The 12,147-nt window shown below is 40.3% G+C and overlaps 1 protein-coding gene across 2 annotated transcripts in view; it reads left to right on the top strand.

Annotated features, from left to right (window-relative positions):
- lingo2 (leucine rich repeat and Ig domain containing 2) overlaps positions 1-12,109 on the top strand; it is a 203,296-nt gene extending 191,187 nt beyond the window's left edge. The window contains exon 5 of one of the 2 annotated variants that reach the window (XM_070962111.1): positions 9,091-12,109. In XM_070962111.1, the coding sequence (XP_070818212.1) occupies positions 9,103-10,944 (1,842 nt within the window). In that variant the 5' untranslated portion in view covers positions 9,091-9,102 and the 3' untranslated portion in view covers positions 10,945-12,109. The remainder of the gene's footprint in view (positions 1-9,090) is intronic. The other variant, XM_070962110.1, reaches the window with a different exon arrangement.
- Positions 12,110-12,147: the final 38 nt, after the last annotated feature.

The following is a 12,147-nucleotide window of genomic DNA, read 5'->3' as shown; positions in this document are numbered from 1 at the left end:
CCTGCACTCATCCATATGAATGTCGTCATAATGCTCGTATGACAGGGATTGTGTTCTCCAATGCACTTATTGATTTTTGCACTCAGTGTAGACAGAGTAGCCGAGTGAGCGACATGTTATATTTAGTGTGTGTGTGACAGAATATATGTTACATAGCACATATGTAGCATAGATTGTCAGTCTAAGTGGTGCTGAGGGTGCAGATGGTCAAAGATCTGTTTTCATTGGCTAAAGATATTGCTAGTTACTCAGATTGAGAGTGGAGTTTTGCTGTCCTTGCTGAAGTGGTTCTGGGTATTTAAAACAACACAGACATTTATCGTCTTTGTGTCATGTTACGTAACATATTTTACAGGCGAATGTGTTTGATTTCTCTCAAATAATGTAAGTTAGATACATGATTTTACGTCAGTGGCACAGCTGATGGTACAATTTGTGTTTTAATTCAGGATTTTTGAAGCCTGTAAAGATAGTGATAATGATGCTATCAGCCATAAACATACAAGTAAAGTAAACATTCAGGATGAATCATAAAAATACTGGAATGTTTTTATGTGTTTTAGTGGATTTTTTTTTCAATCAGAAACACCCATATTAGGCCTATACCAAGAACTGGCTAACACTGGGAAATAGGATTTAGATTTCAATGTGTCTTTAAAAGCTTCTCAGTGCTCTCTAACAGACAAACAGCATAATGGAGACACGCTGTCTTCCACAAACAACAACATGGCATCTCTGCTGTGCTCATTGGCTGATGTTATGCCAATCATACCTGCAGCGTGGCTGATTTATCGGCCATGTTTCTCCAGTCGAATCAAACACCAAGTGATTTCAGGCAGTTTTGGAAATGTAAAACACGACCACACAAGGGATCAGTTAAAAGTCAGCGCAGAGGAGTTGCTGGCAGTCTAAGTTGTGTCTGGCTTTGGATTTTTGTATCAGAAAAGAAGCCAGTCCAATGCTCCCCATTTTTTCAAAAAAAAAAAAACACATTTGTAATAACTCCTATGGGCCGTTCACACCTATTTAGACCATTTGGCCTTGTTAATGTGAGATTAAGTATCTGTCCTGAATGTCATAGTGAAGGAACACAGACTCCTCTCTGGAGAGTGTTCTGACCTGCTTAAGTGGTGCTAAGCAGCACAATGACGTCATCCCAATATCAATATAAAGGTGCATTAATGTTTATATTGTATGAGTCTCTTGGGAGTGGAGAGTGGGTGTCATTTTAGAAAAAAACACCACAGTAAAAGTCATAGCACATAACACATTGCTCCCTAATGAACTGACAAACTGGTTGATTTTTCTTTTCCACGTGTCACTTTGTAAATGTAGTGAAATGACAATGCTCTGTTCCCCCACTGTTGTACTTCTATGCCCACACATTTAATTACCAAGTTTTGTTACCTTCTTTTACAAGCTCCATCTTGCCTCCAAAGTTCAGAATTTTAATAGCTATTAAACAGAGGATCAACTTCTCTGAGAGGCTTTCCTTGTGGGATGTGTCGAGATCCGACTGTTTGATGCGGCCGTTTTGATTCTTTCCCAAACCAAGAGGTTATCAGAGGCAGAAAAGAGCAACTGACTCAATCTACCAAGTTTATCTCTAATTAACACGGATTAATTGAGCTTTGACTTTGCTCTGCAAGCCAAGCAGAAGGGCAATTTGTGCATGGAAGCCTATTATTGCCCCGAGGCTGTTGATCCTCACTGTTAAGGGCTCAAGGTCCCAAAACCCTCGACCATGTGACTGTGATCATGTTGCTCTCACAGTGCGTGTGTGTGTTAATGAATTATAGTTTGCCACATTGAATCCACTTCATGAACGGTTGTGAAAGCAGAACAGTTACCAATAAGGGTTTTAAGATTTCTCTCCCATCTCTGTGTTTGAAAAATAATCAATCATAAGTTGCTGCTGTTGCTCTTTTGTCTTTCTTCTTCTGCTGCTTCTACCGTTAGAAATACTGCTGTCTTCTCCTGTTAATTATTTACGTTTTGGAAAATTCATGGAGGCCGAGTTGTTTAATCATATCCAGTTCACATCCTGAGGAGGCATTGTGTTGCATGAGAAGTCAGATTGACGGCGCTTTATGAAAGAAGCACAGTGTCACTTTGCATGTTGGCAGAGACTCCCCTTAAAGCGTCACTGCCCTTTACAAAGATCCGTCCAATAATGGATCAGGCAAAGAGCATCGCAAGTCTCTTCCCTCTCATTATGATCTCAGCTGATTACTCGTCGATGCTCTTTTGAAAAGGTGGGTTAATTGCACACTCTGACTGACTCTGAACTAACCTGCAAGTTAATAACATCTTTCCTTCAGGGTAGCATCATTATAAGATATAAGCCTCATTAAAATAAAATGATGATTTAATAACTTTCCCTTACAATGACCCTTATGAGGATGTAGTGTTATTTTGTAGTAATCTGGGAAATGAAGACATCAAACACTGTGCTTTTTGCATGCTGTGTGCTGTTTTCAGAAAGCGAGACTTTGCAGTCTCGTGACCACAGAGGCTTTCATTGCGCTGTGAGAATAACACTGAGTGTATAGAGTGCTTACGCGAACCATGCCGAAGATGTGCGTATGTCGAAGTGGTGAAATGGTTTTATTTCTGACTTAAATGGATTCCTTTTTCTTTGCCACTTTCTGAAAGACTCGCCTTTCTTATTCGCTCCTCATTATAACCAATTACATTACGATGAGTTGGACCCGTTGACATGAGGGCAGCCATGTCAGATGCTAATGTACAAGAGGACTTGCAGTCTAACTGCTGCACCCAGTATGTAGCACATTCTCTCCCTGCATGATTACACATAATGTTGCTTTCATTATTGCTTTATTCCTCACACAGCCCCGTTCCTCTGCAGCTTTGCTCGAGCTCAGAGGGTTATTTTCCTCCTTTTCCTGCCTTTGGAAGGGGCTCTTCCTCCAGAGCAGTCTCCTAAGTCAAAATATCAAAATTTGATGCTTTGATTATGCTTTTTAAGGGGTGTTGATAATTGCAGGGTAAAGAAAGCAACTGTCTCCAACCATCTACCATAAACGCAGGGAGGCTTTTCTGTGTGAAGAGGAATCACATTATGTGCAATGATCAGTGCCTGGGGGCCACATCAAACACAGTCTGAAAACCTTTCCAGAGGAGATAGAGGCAGGCCAATTTCACAAGTGGCTTTTTATTGGTTGATTGCACAGAGGCCAAGTTGTTATCTAAATCCTCAAACTACTTGGGCAAAATAAGAAGTGCCTTGTGTGCGTTCAGGGTGTGCAAACTAACCCCTCAGATGAAAGCCAAAGCAAAATGTTTACAACCAATAGTTTGCCAGGATTACGGCTTAAGAGAAAGTGAAAGTGTAAGCAGAATGTAGCGGTTACAGTGTCGAGCAGTGACAAACAGTGTCGCTGCGAGTGCGGAAAAACCGCATCAAGCCAACTTTGATTTTCATGTTTTCACTTGACTTTGTATAATTTTTCAGTATATAAACGGGCTTCATGCGTTTTTAGCATTTAAAGATTACAAATGAATTAAAGGGTGAGATCATGTTGCAGCCTGACAAGCTGACCTCCTGCACAAGGAGCTTTACCATCGAGTGATTGAATTTATCGTTTTGCATAATTATATCTGCTCCATGTTGGAGCTGTTGGGCTAATTAGTTGGTAAATCATTTGAAATCAAACATGGATAGTGGGTGTCCACTCTGCCCATCAGGGGGAGAGACACTGATGAGCAAACTGACCCATGATTGCTTGATTCAATTTGCACCAATTGAGACAAAATCAGCTGCCATGTTTCCGTGGAGCTTCTGGCAACTGGAGCTCTGAGGAGCTTACAGGGAAGAGTTGCTGTGTTTTCTATGTGCTGTATCTAAAATCACCAGACATGCGTGTTAGTATGTGTCACTGTTATGCTGCGTGCACGGATGCATGTGTACTGTTCAAATGTGGCCGAGCAGAAGAACGCCGCAGGACAGGAACTCAACTTCAGATCTTTGTTGTTGATGTTTCCCATAAAAGAGAATCAATGAATAAATAACTGTCACGCTTTCCTTTTGAAATGACCTCATATTGTATATTTAACAAGCTTCATGTCCCCGGACTTTCCATCATTAGGTCATTATTTCTGGTCTGCTTTGTCACAACACAAAATGTCCCAAATAACCAACAGAGTCATCACACGAGATGTGGATCTCTTTGTCTGATTTTACTGTTTAGTGTTTTCAAATAGCAAATCATAAGATTTGAAGCGCTTATTACTTTTGTTTTTGTCATAAATGACCTTTACAAGTAAACAAATAATTACTTTTTAACAGTTGTGTTCTGATATTGTTTCGTTAGCTTAGCGCAGACCTGTACTCCCATTGAAAAATGGGTCTTAACAATGTTAATTGCCCACCTTTTTAAATAAAAATGTACTGACTTAATATTTACATTGCACATTTACTTGTTTGTCATTTGTTGTTGAAACAACAAATACTCAGACAAAATAGCACAAATCAGTTCAGGGAGATACTGCACAAATGCAGGAAGTTAGCAAGTGTGAGCAAAATGAAAGAGTCGTAGTGAGGTTATGTGAATCAAAGATACCGAGAAATTCAGCGATGGCCTGAGGAAGATATCTTTCGCCTGCCAGGGGAGCGATTACAATCTCCTGTAGACAGTGGCTCCACTCTCACCTGTGGATTTCCATCTGATAAATGCTCTTGTCATGTTCGCTCACCTAATCAAGAGTGCAGAGGTCAAAAGCTTCATTAGCCGGACAAGAGACGCAGCAAATATAATAGCATATAGGGGGAGTTTCAGGATGAAGTAATATAAGCCTGTTTTTGCACGGAAGGCATTTCAGAGACATGAGGACGACATGTTAGTGGAATCATGACTAACAGCGCATGCAGGGCCGTGTTATGCCTCTGGTAACGACAGACGTCATCCCTACTCATCCTCTTACTCGTTAGCCCCGGGCTGTGTTGAAAAGTAAAGAGCGGCATCATGGGATGGAAGGCCTGTTTCCAGCAATTCATATGGAGATTAGTTTGTGATGGGAATACAAAACTGCGTAGCTACGTAGCTGCGAGCTAAGACAAATATGCTTTCATATATTTGCCATAGTGGAGGACTAAATCCGAATTCAATGCTAGGGAGTGTTGAGTAAGTTTGAGATTCAGATCGGGCCCCTTGTATACATATGCTCGGGATGATGGCATTGCGCAGGCGACCTCAGCACCTCGGCGAAATGGCTGTTCACTGATTTATGCTGAGTCAGACACCATTAGCTGTTATCCTCTCCCTCTCAGGATCCAACCCTGCACTAATGTGGGTCAGGGGCCACATTACAGAAACACCTTCACTGTGCAGTCTTATTTCATAGTGCACTGCAGGATTTCAGTAACACGACTGTTACTGAATGTCACTGGAAGTTTCCAGATTATTGAGATATAAAAATGTTGAATAAATGGTTTAAAAAAAGGTATATTTTCTGATTTTCATTGTACTCAGGACCTATTTGTGACAGAGTTCAGAAATCCTTGCATTTGCCTGCATCATATTATGATTAGCTCTTTTTAGATGTAAGATATTATGATATTAACACTTTTTGTAGAGGTCCTGGTTGTCTTTGCTTGATCTTTGTGATTGGTGAACATCAATAGAAAATGGTCAATCCTGTAGTCTGTATATATATATGTGTGTGTGTGTGTGTGTGTGTGTGTGTGTGTGTGTGTGTGTGTGTGTGTGTGTGTGTGTGTGTGTGTGTGTATTTGTTTTCAGCCACCGGTCTTTACTTTGAAGTCACATTGTCTACATTGTTATTCATATCAGAAATGTATTCATGAATACAAGCTATTCATGAAAACAAAGCCAAAAAAACAAGGTAAAACCAAGCAATTTGACCTTTTTTTCCTCTATCTACTGAATATTGTTGGCCACAAAGTTTACCTACACTTTTTCTTTCCTCTTGAATGGCAGAAGCAGCAAACAGTCAGTGAGCAGATAGTTAGGATTTTATTTGCGGATGTTGCCCCGGGGCCTCTGCCTAATGCTGTGCAGCATTTGCTCCTGCACAGGACACACTTCAGCAGGTGCTGCTGATGATGCTCTTGCATTATGGTTCTCTCATTGAGCAGCGGCCCAGATGAGAGGGTCAGATCACAGGCTCGCTCTTGCTCTGATTACACCCTGTTATGAAGACATCCAATCATTATACTGATTAGATCCCCTCTTAGTAAACCATCGAATCATATGGTGCTGCAGTCCACGTGGTCTGTGTGTGTGCATAAGGCGGTTATTAGGTGGGAAGAATCTACAGAAACAAGAACACCAGAAAATCTCTCTGTACAGATGTGTGTCCATGTTCTGCCATGTTCAATAGAAACATTTGAACACTGTGATAAACATTCACTGATTCACTGACTTAATTTACTGATGATTGCATTGAATGCAAGATTTGTGTATTTACATGTTTATGATAACGTTGCCAGTGCATCACCAAAAGCAATGTTTTTTTTCATACCTGACCAAATAAAAGCGATATATTTAATATTTGCTTAACACAAACAGCTGTATAGAAACCATACTGCCTAAATGAAATATAAAAATGAACAGATCTGTTGATAAAACCAAGTATTGTCTTATCAGTGTCAGGTTTGGTACTGAACATTGATCAAGCCCTTCAAGATAAAACACAGTAATCTATGTAAACAAAAGAAAGCAATTAAAATGCATATTTTCCCATATTGGTCTCACAAAGTGAAACAAAGCAGTAACAGGAGCAATAACCAAGGTGTTTTGTGAAGACAGGCTGAGGCGATTTGCATGTTAGCATGAATGTTGAGCATAATATGGAAAGGATGCGCTTTTAATGCAGAGAGTAAGGATTTATCTTTACATTTCAGATAAACTATTAGAAAGCTGTTGAACACTTAAACAGGCCAGTGCACATTTGCAATGTTTTTCAAGTCAGCAGCAGCAGCGGAGAGCCAGCCATATGGTGCACACTAACTCCAGCAATAAAGCTTTATAGCAAACTGGAGGCAAGGAAAAGTAAAGAGATAAAAAAAAGACAAATCTATGAATATGACTGAGTAATAAATATTTACGAATTTTATTAAAACAAAACATAAAGCAGTGCACAATGACACACGTGAATACTGTATTAAACTACTGCACCACCGTTTAGATGCTGTATAACAGAAATAGAAGTAAATGGAAATATGTCCATGTTTGGTTAGTCAACATCTCACTGTGGTGCCTGCATGTGGTATGAAACAATGTTTTGAATCCTTAATGAAAACATTTATGTGTAGTTTTAGTGTTCACATTGTTGCACTTGATGTTGTGAGTGAAGTTTTGAATTGTGTCACTGACACATGAGAGTTTGGTCCTTTGCATTCGCAGCTTCAAATTTCCCTTATTTTGGCCGTTTGATGTCTTAGGTTTACATAATATTTCTCTTTAGATGGGTATGCCATCATATTATCTTTGCACCATAATCTGTTTGCATATAAAAAGCCTGGGGAGAAATTCAGATTATTCCTTTCATCGTTTAAATTTAGCACAGCCCATGACACACCAAATGAGGCAAGGATGGTTTGCAATCTATGCAACCTGTCACCCAGTCTGTTTGTGGCAAGCAGTGCATTCAGGTCATATATCTGCTTATCTTCATGTGCATGTGATATATATGAGTAGGTGCTTAAAAAAAAAAAAAAACGCATAACAAGTAGATTCAAGATGGACCAGGCTGTGTTTTAATGTAAATTTTTCAGAAGCTACATGAAAGGATACTGCATATATATGAGTCACATGTACAACAATGCCATATATTTCTCATCTAATTTATGTATGCACACATTTAAAGTAAAGTGGGTCAAGCGCAATCTTTTTGACCACGAAAGTACAGAAAGCAGAAAGAGGAATTGCCATTTTATTCATTTTTGCTGTATAGCAATCCTGCACAGTAACAGAAACAGTTAATGAAGTAGATGATAAATTGGATCGATAGCATAAGCATTACTATGTCATTAGCATAACAATGGAGTAAAATTATTGATTTGTCTGTGATTTTGAAATTATTTTTAACTGTAATATATGTATCTGTTAGGCGGACTCTCTTTATTTGAACACAGATGGTACATTTCACAGCATAACTGATTTAATACATCCACCATTTGTTTGCATGCTGTTTCAACAAATTGGATTAAAAGACACTAAATGTGAGAGCTTTGTTATTGGTTTCTGTGACCTTTCTAATCGCAATCACATTAGATCCTGTTCTACAAAACTGAATGATGCCGTCCAGCCATTTTTACTCGTTGATGGGTTTGATCACATTTATGTATCCATGATCTGCATAAAGGACCCAGCGTTTTTTTCATGATTGATTGCTTTTAATTTGCCACATTAGCCTATCTGGGTTTGGTTCTTTGAGGAAATACTGTTTTGATTTGCTTTTTTTGTTTTTTTATTTTGTAATGTTATTGGATAACAGCATATTTTGTATGTTTCCCCAATCTGTTTTTCTAACTTAGAATAGCAAGGAACACTATTAAAACTCTTGTCAAGGAAAACAAGCTTTATGGAATTATTAATACACAGGAAGTGGAGTGGGTGACACAATGGGCTGCAAAAGCTGCACTTTTTATTTATTTGGCAGTTAATTTGATTTTGGTGGAAATCAAATTAGCTGCCGACACTCACCAGGAAAGCATTTTAACCAGCACTGTTCTACTTTGATCAGTGTCCCATAGCTGAAAGGAAAACAAAGACAGCAGACAGACTAAAATGATGATGGAAAAGGGGAGAGAGAAAGAAATTAAATTCAAAATATTCAACTTGCCTTTATTTGAATAAGTAACTAGATGGGAATAGGACGGCAAGAATGAGACATCTGTGTTCAGTGAGGTTCATCCAGTCTGTTCTCATTCTACACAGTACTAGTTAAAGCACCTGAGGCTGTTTTTCTCCAAACGACTGAGTCCTTCTATGTTATTTGGAATATTAATTAATTCTACAGGAACATGGCTACCACAAAGTGCATCCTGAGTGATTAACAAACCTCTTTGTTTTTCTCTTTGTTCTCTCCCTCCCTTTGTTGCAGAACCGTGACAGAATGGTCGACTGTATGAGCAAAGTCATGCTGCACACGGTCGTCTCATGCTGGCAACCATTCCTGGGACTGGCCCTTGTGGCTGTCTTTGTGGGTTCTACCCTGGGATGTCCCTCGCGCTGCGAGTGTTCAGCGCAGAGCAAGGCAGTGGTCTGTCACCGCAAGCGCATGCCCACCATCCCGGACGGGGTCCCAACAGAGACCAGGATCTTGGACCTGAGTAAGAACAAACTGACAATGATCAACCCTGATGACTTTATTGCCTTTCCTGGGCTTGAGGAACTTGACCTCAGTGGAAATATTATCAGTTATGTTGAGCCTGGAGCTTTCAACGCCCTGTTTAACATGCACTCGCTCAGTCTCAAGAGCAACCGTATCAAACTCATACCTCTAGGCGTCTTCACAGGCTTAACAAATCTTACCCGACTGGATATAAGTGACAACAAGATCGTCATCCTCCTGGATTACATGTTCCAGGACCTGCACAATCTAAAGTTTTTGGAAGTAGGTGACAATGATCTGGTTTACATTTCTCACCGAGCTTTCAGTGGACTGTTAAGCCTGGAGATACTAACCTTAGAAAGGTGCAACCTTACAGTTGTACCCACTGAGGCCCTTTCCCACCTCCACAACCTCGTCAGCCTCCATCTACGATACCTCAGCATCAGCACCTTGCATCCATACTCATTCAAAAAGCTGTTCCGGCTGCGGCATTTAGAAATTGATAATTGGCCATCACTAGATCATGTGCCTGCCAATACCTTGCATGGCCTCAACCTGACCACTCTGTTCATAACCAACACCAACTTGTCCTCCTTCCCTTACCAAGCCTTGAAGCATCTGCCCTACCTGACACACCTCAACCTGTCCCACAACCGTATCAGGCACATTGAAGGGGGGATGCTGATGGAACTGGTTCGGCTTCAAGAGCTCCATCTTGTCAGTGCTCAACTAACCACCATTGAACCGTATGCCTTCCAGGGCCTACGGGGGCTCAAAGTCCTCAATGTGTCTCACAACCGCCTCGATACACTGGAGAAAGGTGTTTTTCAGTCTCCCGAGTCTCTGGAGGTTCTTCTGATTGACAACAACCCCCTGGTGTGTGACTGCCGCCTCATGTGGATTCTACAGAAAAGGCATTCCATCTTCTTTGGGGATTCGCAGCCAGAGTGCAGCACACCCGAAGGTATTCGTGGCAGGCCTTTTAAGGAATTTAAGGAGACTCTCCTATCTTATTACGTGACATGTACGAAGCCAAAAATCCGTGAGAATAAAACTCAGACTATCACTGTGGATGAGGGCCAGCAGGCTATGTTGCGCTGCAGTGCTGAGGGAACACCAAGACCCACTGTATCCTGGTTGTCCCCACGTCGACGAGTTTTGACAACGAGGAGCCATGGTCGAGTAACCGTCCACAACAATGGTACACTGGAGATCAAGTCAGCAGAGGTACAAGACGGCGGCGTGTACCTTTGTCTTGCCTCCAATACTGCTGGGAATGACACCCTGATGACTACATTGGCGGTGAAAAGTCTGGGATCGCTGTATGCCAACAGGACCCAGTACTACACAGATCCCAGCAATACCACTGCCAATGGGACAGCCAGCGTGACCCTCGGTTTAGACCTAAAGACTATTTTAGTGTCAACAGCTATGGGTTGTTTCACTTTCCTTGGAGTGGTCTTGTTTTGTTTCCTGCTCCTTTTCGTGTGGAGCAGAGGGAAAGGAAAACATAAAAACAACATAGATGTTGAATATGTGCCTCGGTCAAAGTCTAACGGAACTAACGTGGACTCGGCAGAGGGACAAGCTGGTCCTCGTCGTTTTAACATGAAAATGATGTGACTTGCTTCATAGATCCAAGATTCTGGATTGTGGAAATGCCCCAGGTACAATGTATTTTTTTGAAAACCGGACTACTGAACTTCCCACTGCTGTAGGGAGAATGGTAGTGAAAACATTTGGGGCATCATAACAAGATGAGCAGTACGTTAAATCACTGGATCTTGACATAATGCTTGGATACTGTGTTTCAAATAACGAAATCGTAGTAGGACATCCTCTTACATAATTGCCAGCAGGCAACTTCTTAAACGTGGATGAGGAGTGAAAACTGTTGCCATCACGAGGACCTGAAGGGAATAGGTGTCATTTATCAGCTTTTTGAAATTTATATTCCCAAAAAGAACGCTTCAGTTTTGGGTTGGATCTACAGACTCAGCTGAACCATGTACAGTACAAATTTGTATCTAAGCTATTAACCTTCTTTGTTTAGTCTTGCGCCATGCTTATTCACTGAAGAAATCAATGAAACAGACCATAATTTCCTATGTTCAGTACTTTGCATATGTGTACCTAATGCTTCATTATGTACATGTATGTACATATTCATTCAAAAGAACTATTCATAGCAATATTCATAGGATGCATTAGCCAAAATTGATATACCCCATATGTTCAGCAAGAACATTCTTCAGACTTTTGAAGTTTCCATGGATTCAGGAAGGGCTTCTATGGGTGATTATCTGTCCCTGCTCCCCCAATTGACTCCTAAATATTAATGAATATATATTATTTATCAATAAAAAATGAAGAGAAAAGATTTTATTTATGAAAAAATGTTGACTATTTTACAAAAATCAGTCCTCAAACACTGTTCAGGATCTGGCATAACACTTGGATCATCATAACGATGGCCCAGTCCTGGTCAAAGTACCTACATGAACCACCTTTTTGTCCTATTTTTGTCTATTTTTATTACTTTAACTGTACCTTTGCTGGTTGGCAAAATACATGTGTCAATTTTACTACAGTGACATTTGCATAATTTTCCCCAGTAGGAAATTTGAACTTTGTTGTGGTAGTTCCTCATTTTGTTGTTGAATCATTTAGATTGTGAAAACTTCAAAGTAAAAGTAAAAAAAAATGTATGTGAAATAAATGAAGATGTATTTGTACCAATGAGTCCCAGTAAATGGCTAAAACGTAACGAAATGTTCTCCTCAGCCTCACTGATGGACATCGCAGTCTTCTTTTATTCTGGTAACA

This window comes from Chaetodon trifascialis, chromosome 5 (genome assembly GCF_039877785.1).
Source record: "Chaetodon trifascialis isolate fChaTrf1 chromosome 5, fChaTrf1.hap1, whole genome shotgun sequence".
Classification (NCBI taxonomy): Eukaryota; Metazoa; Chordata; class Actinopteri; order Chaetodontiformes; family Chaetodontidae; genus Chaetodon; species Chaetodon trifascialis.
Note: the sequence above shows the minus strand (reverse complement) of the source record. Positions and strands in the feature narration are given on the sequence as shown.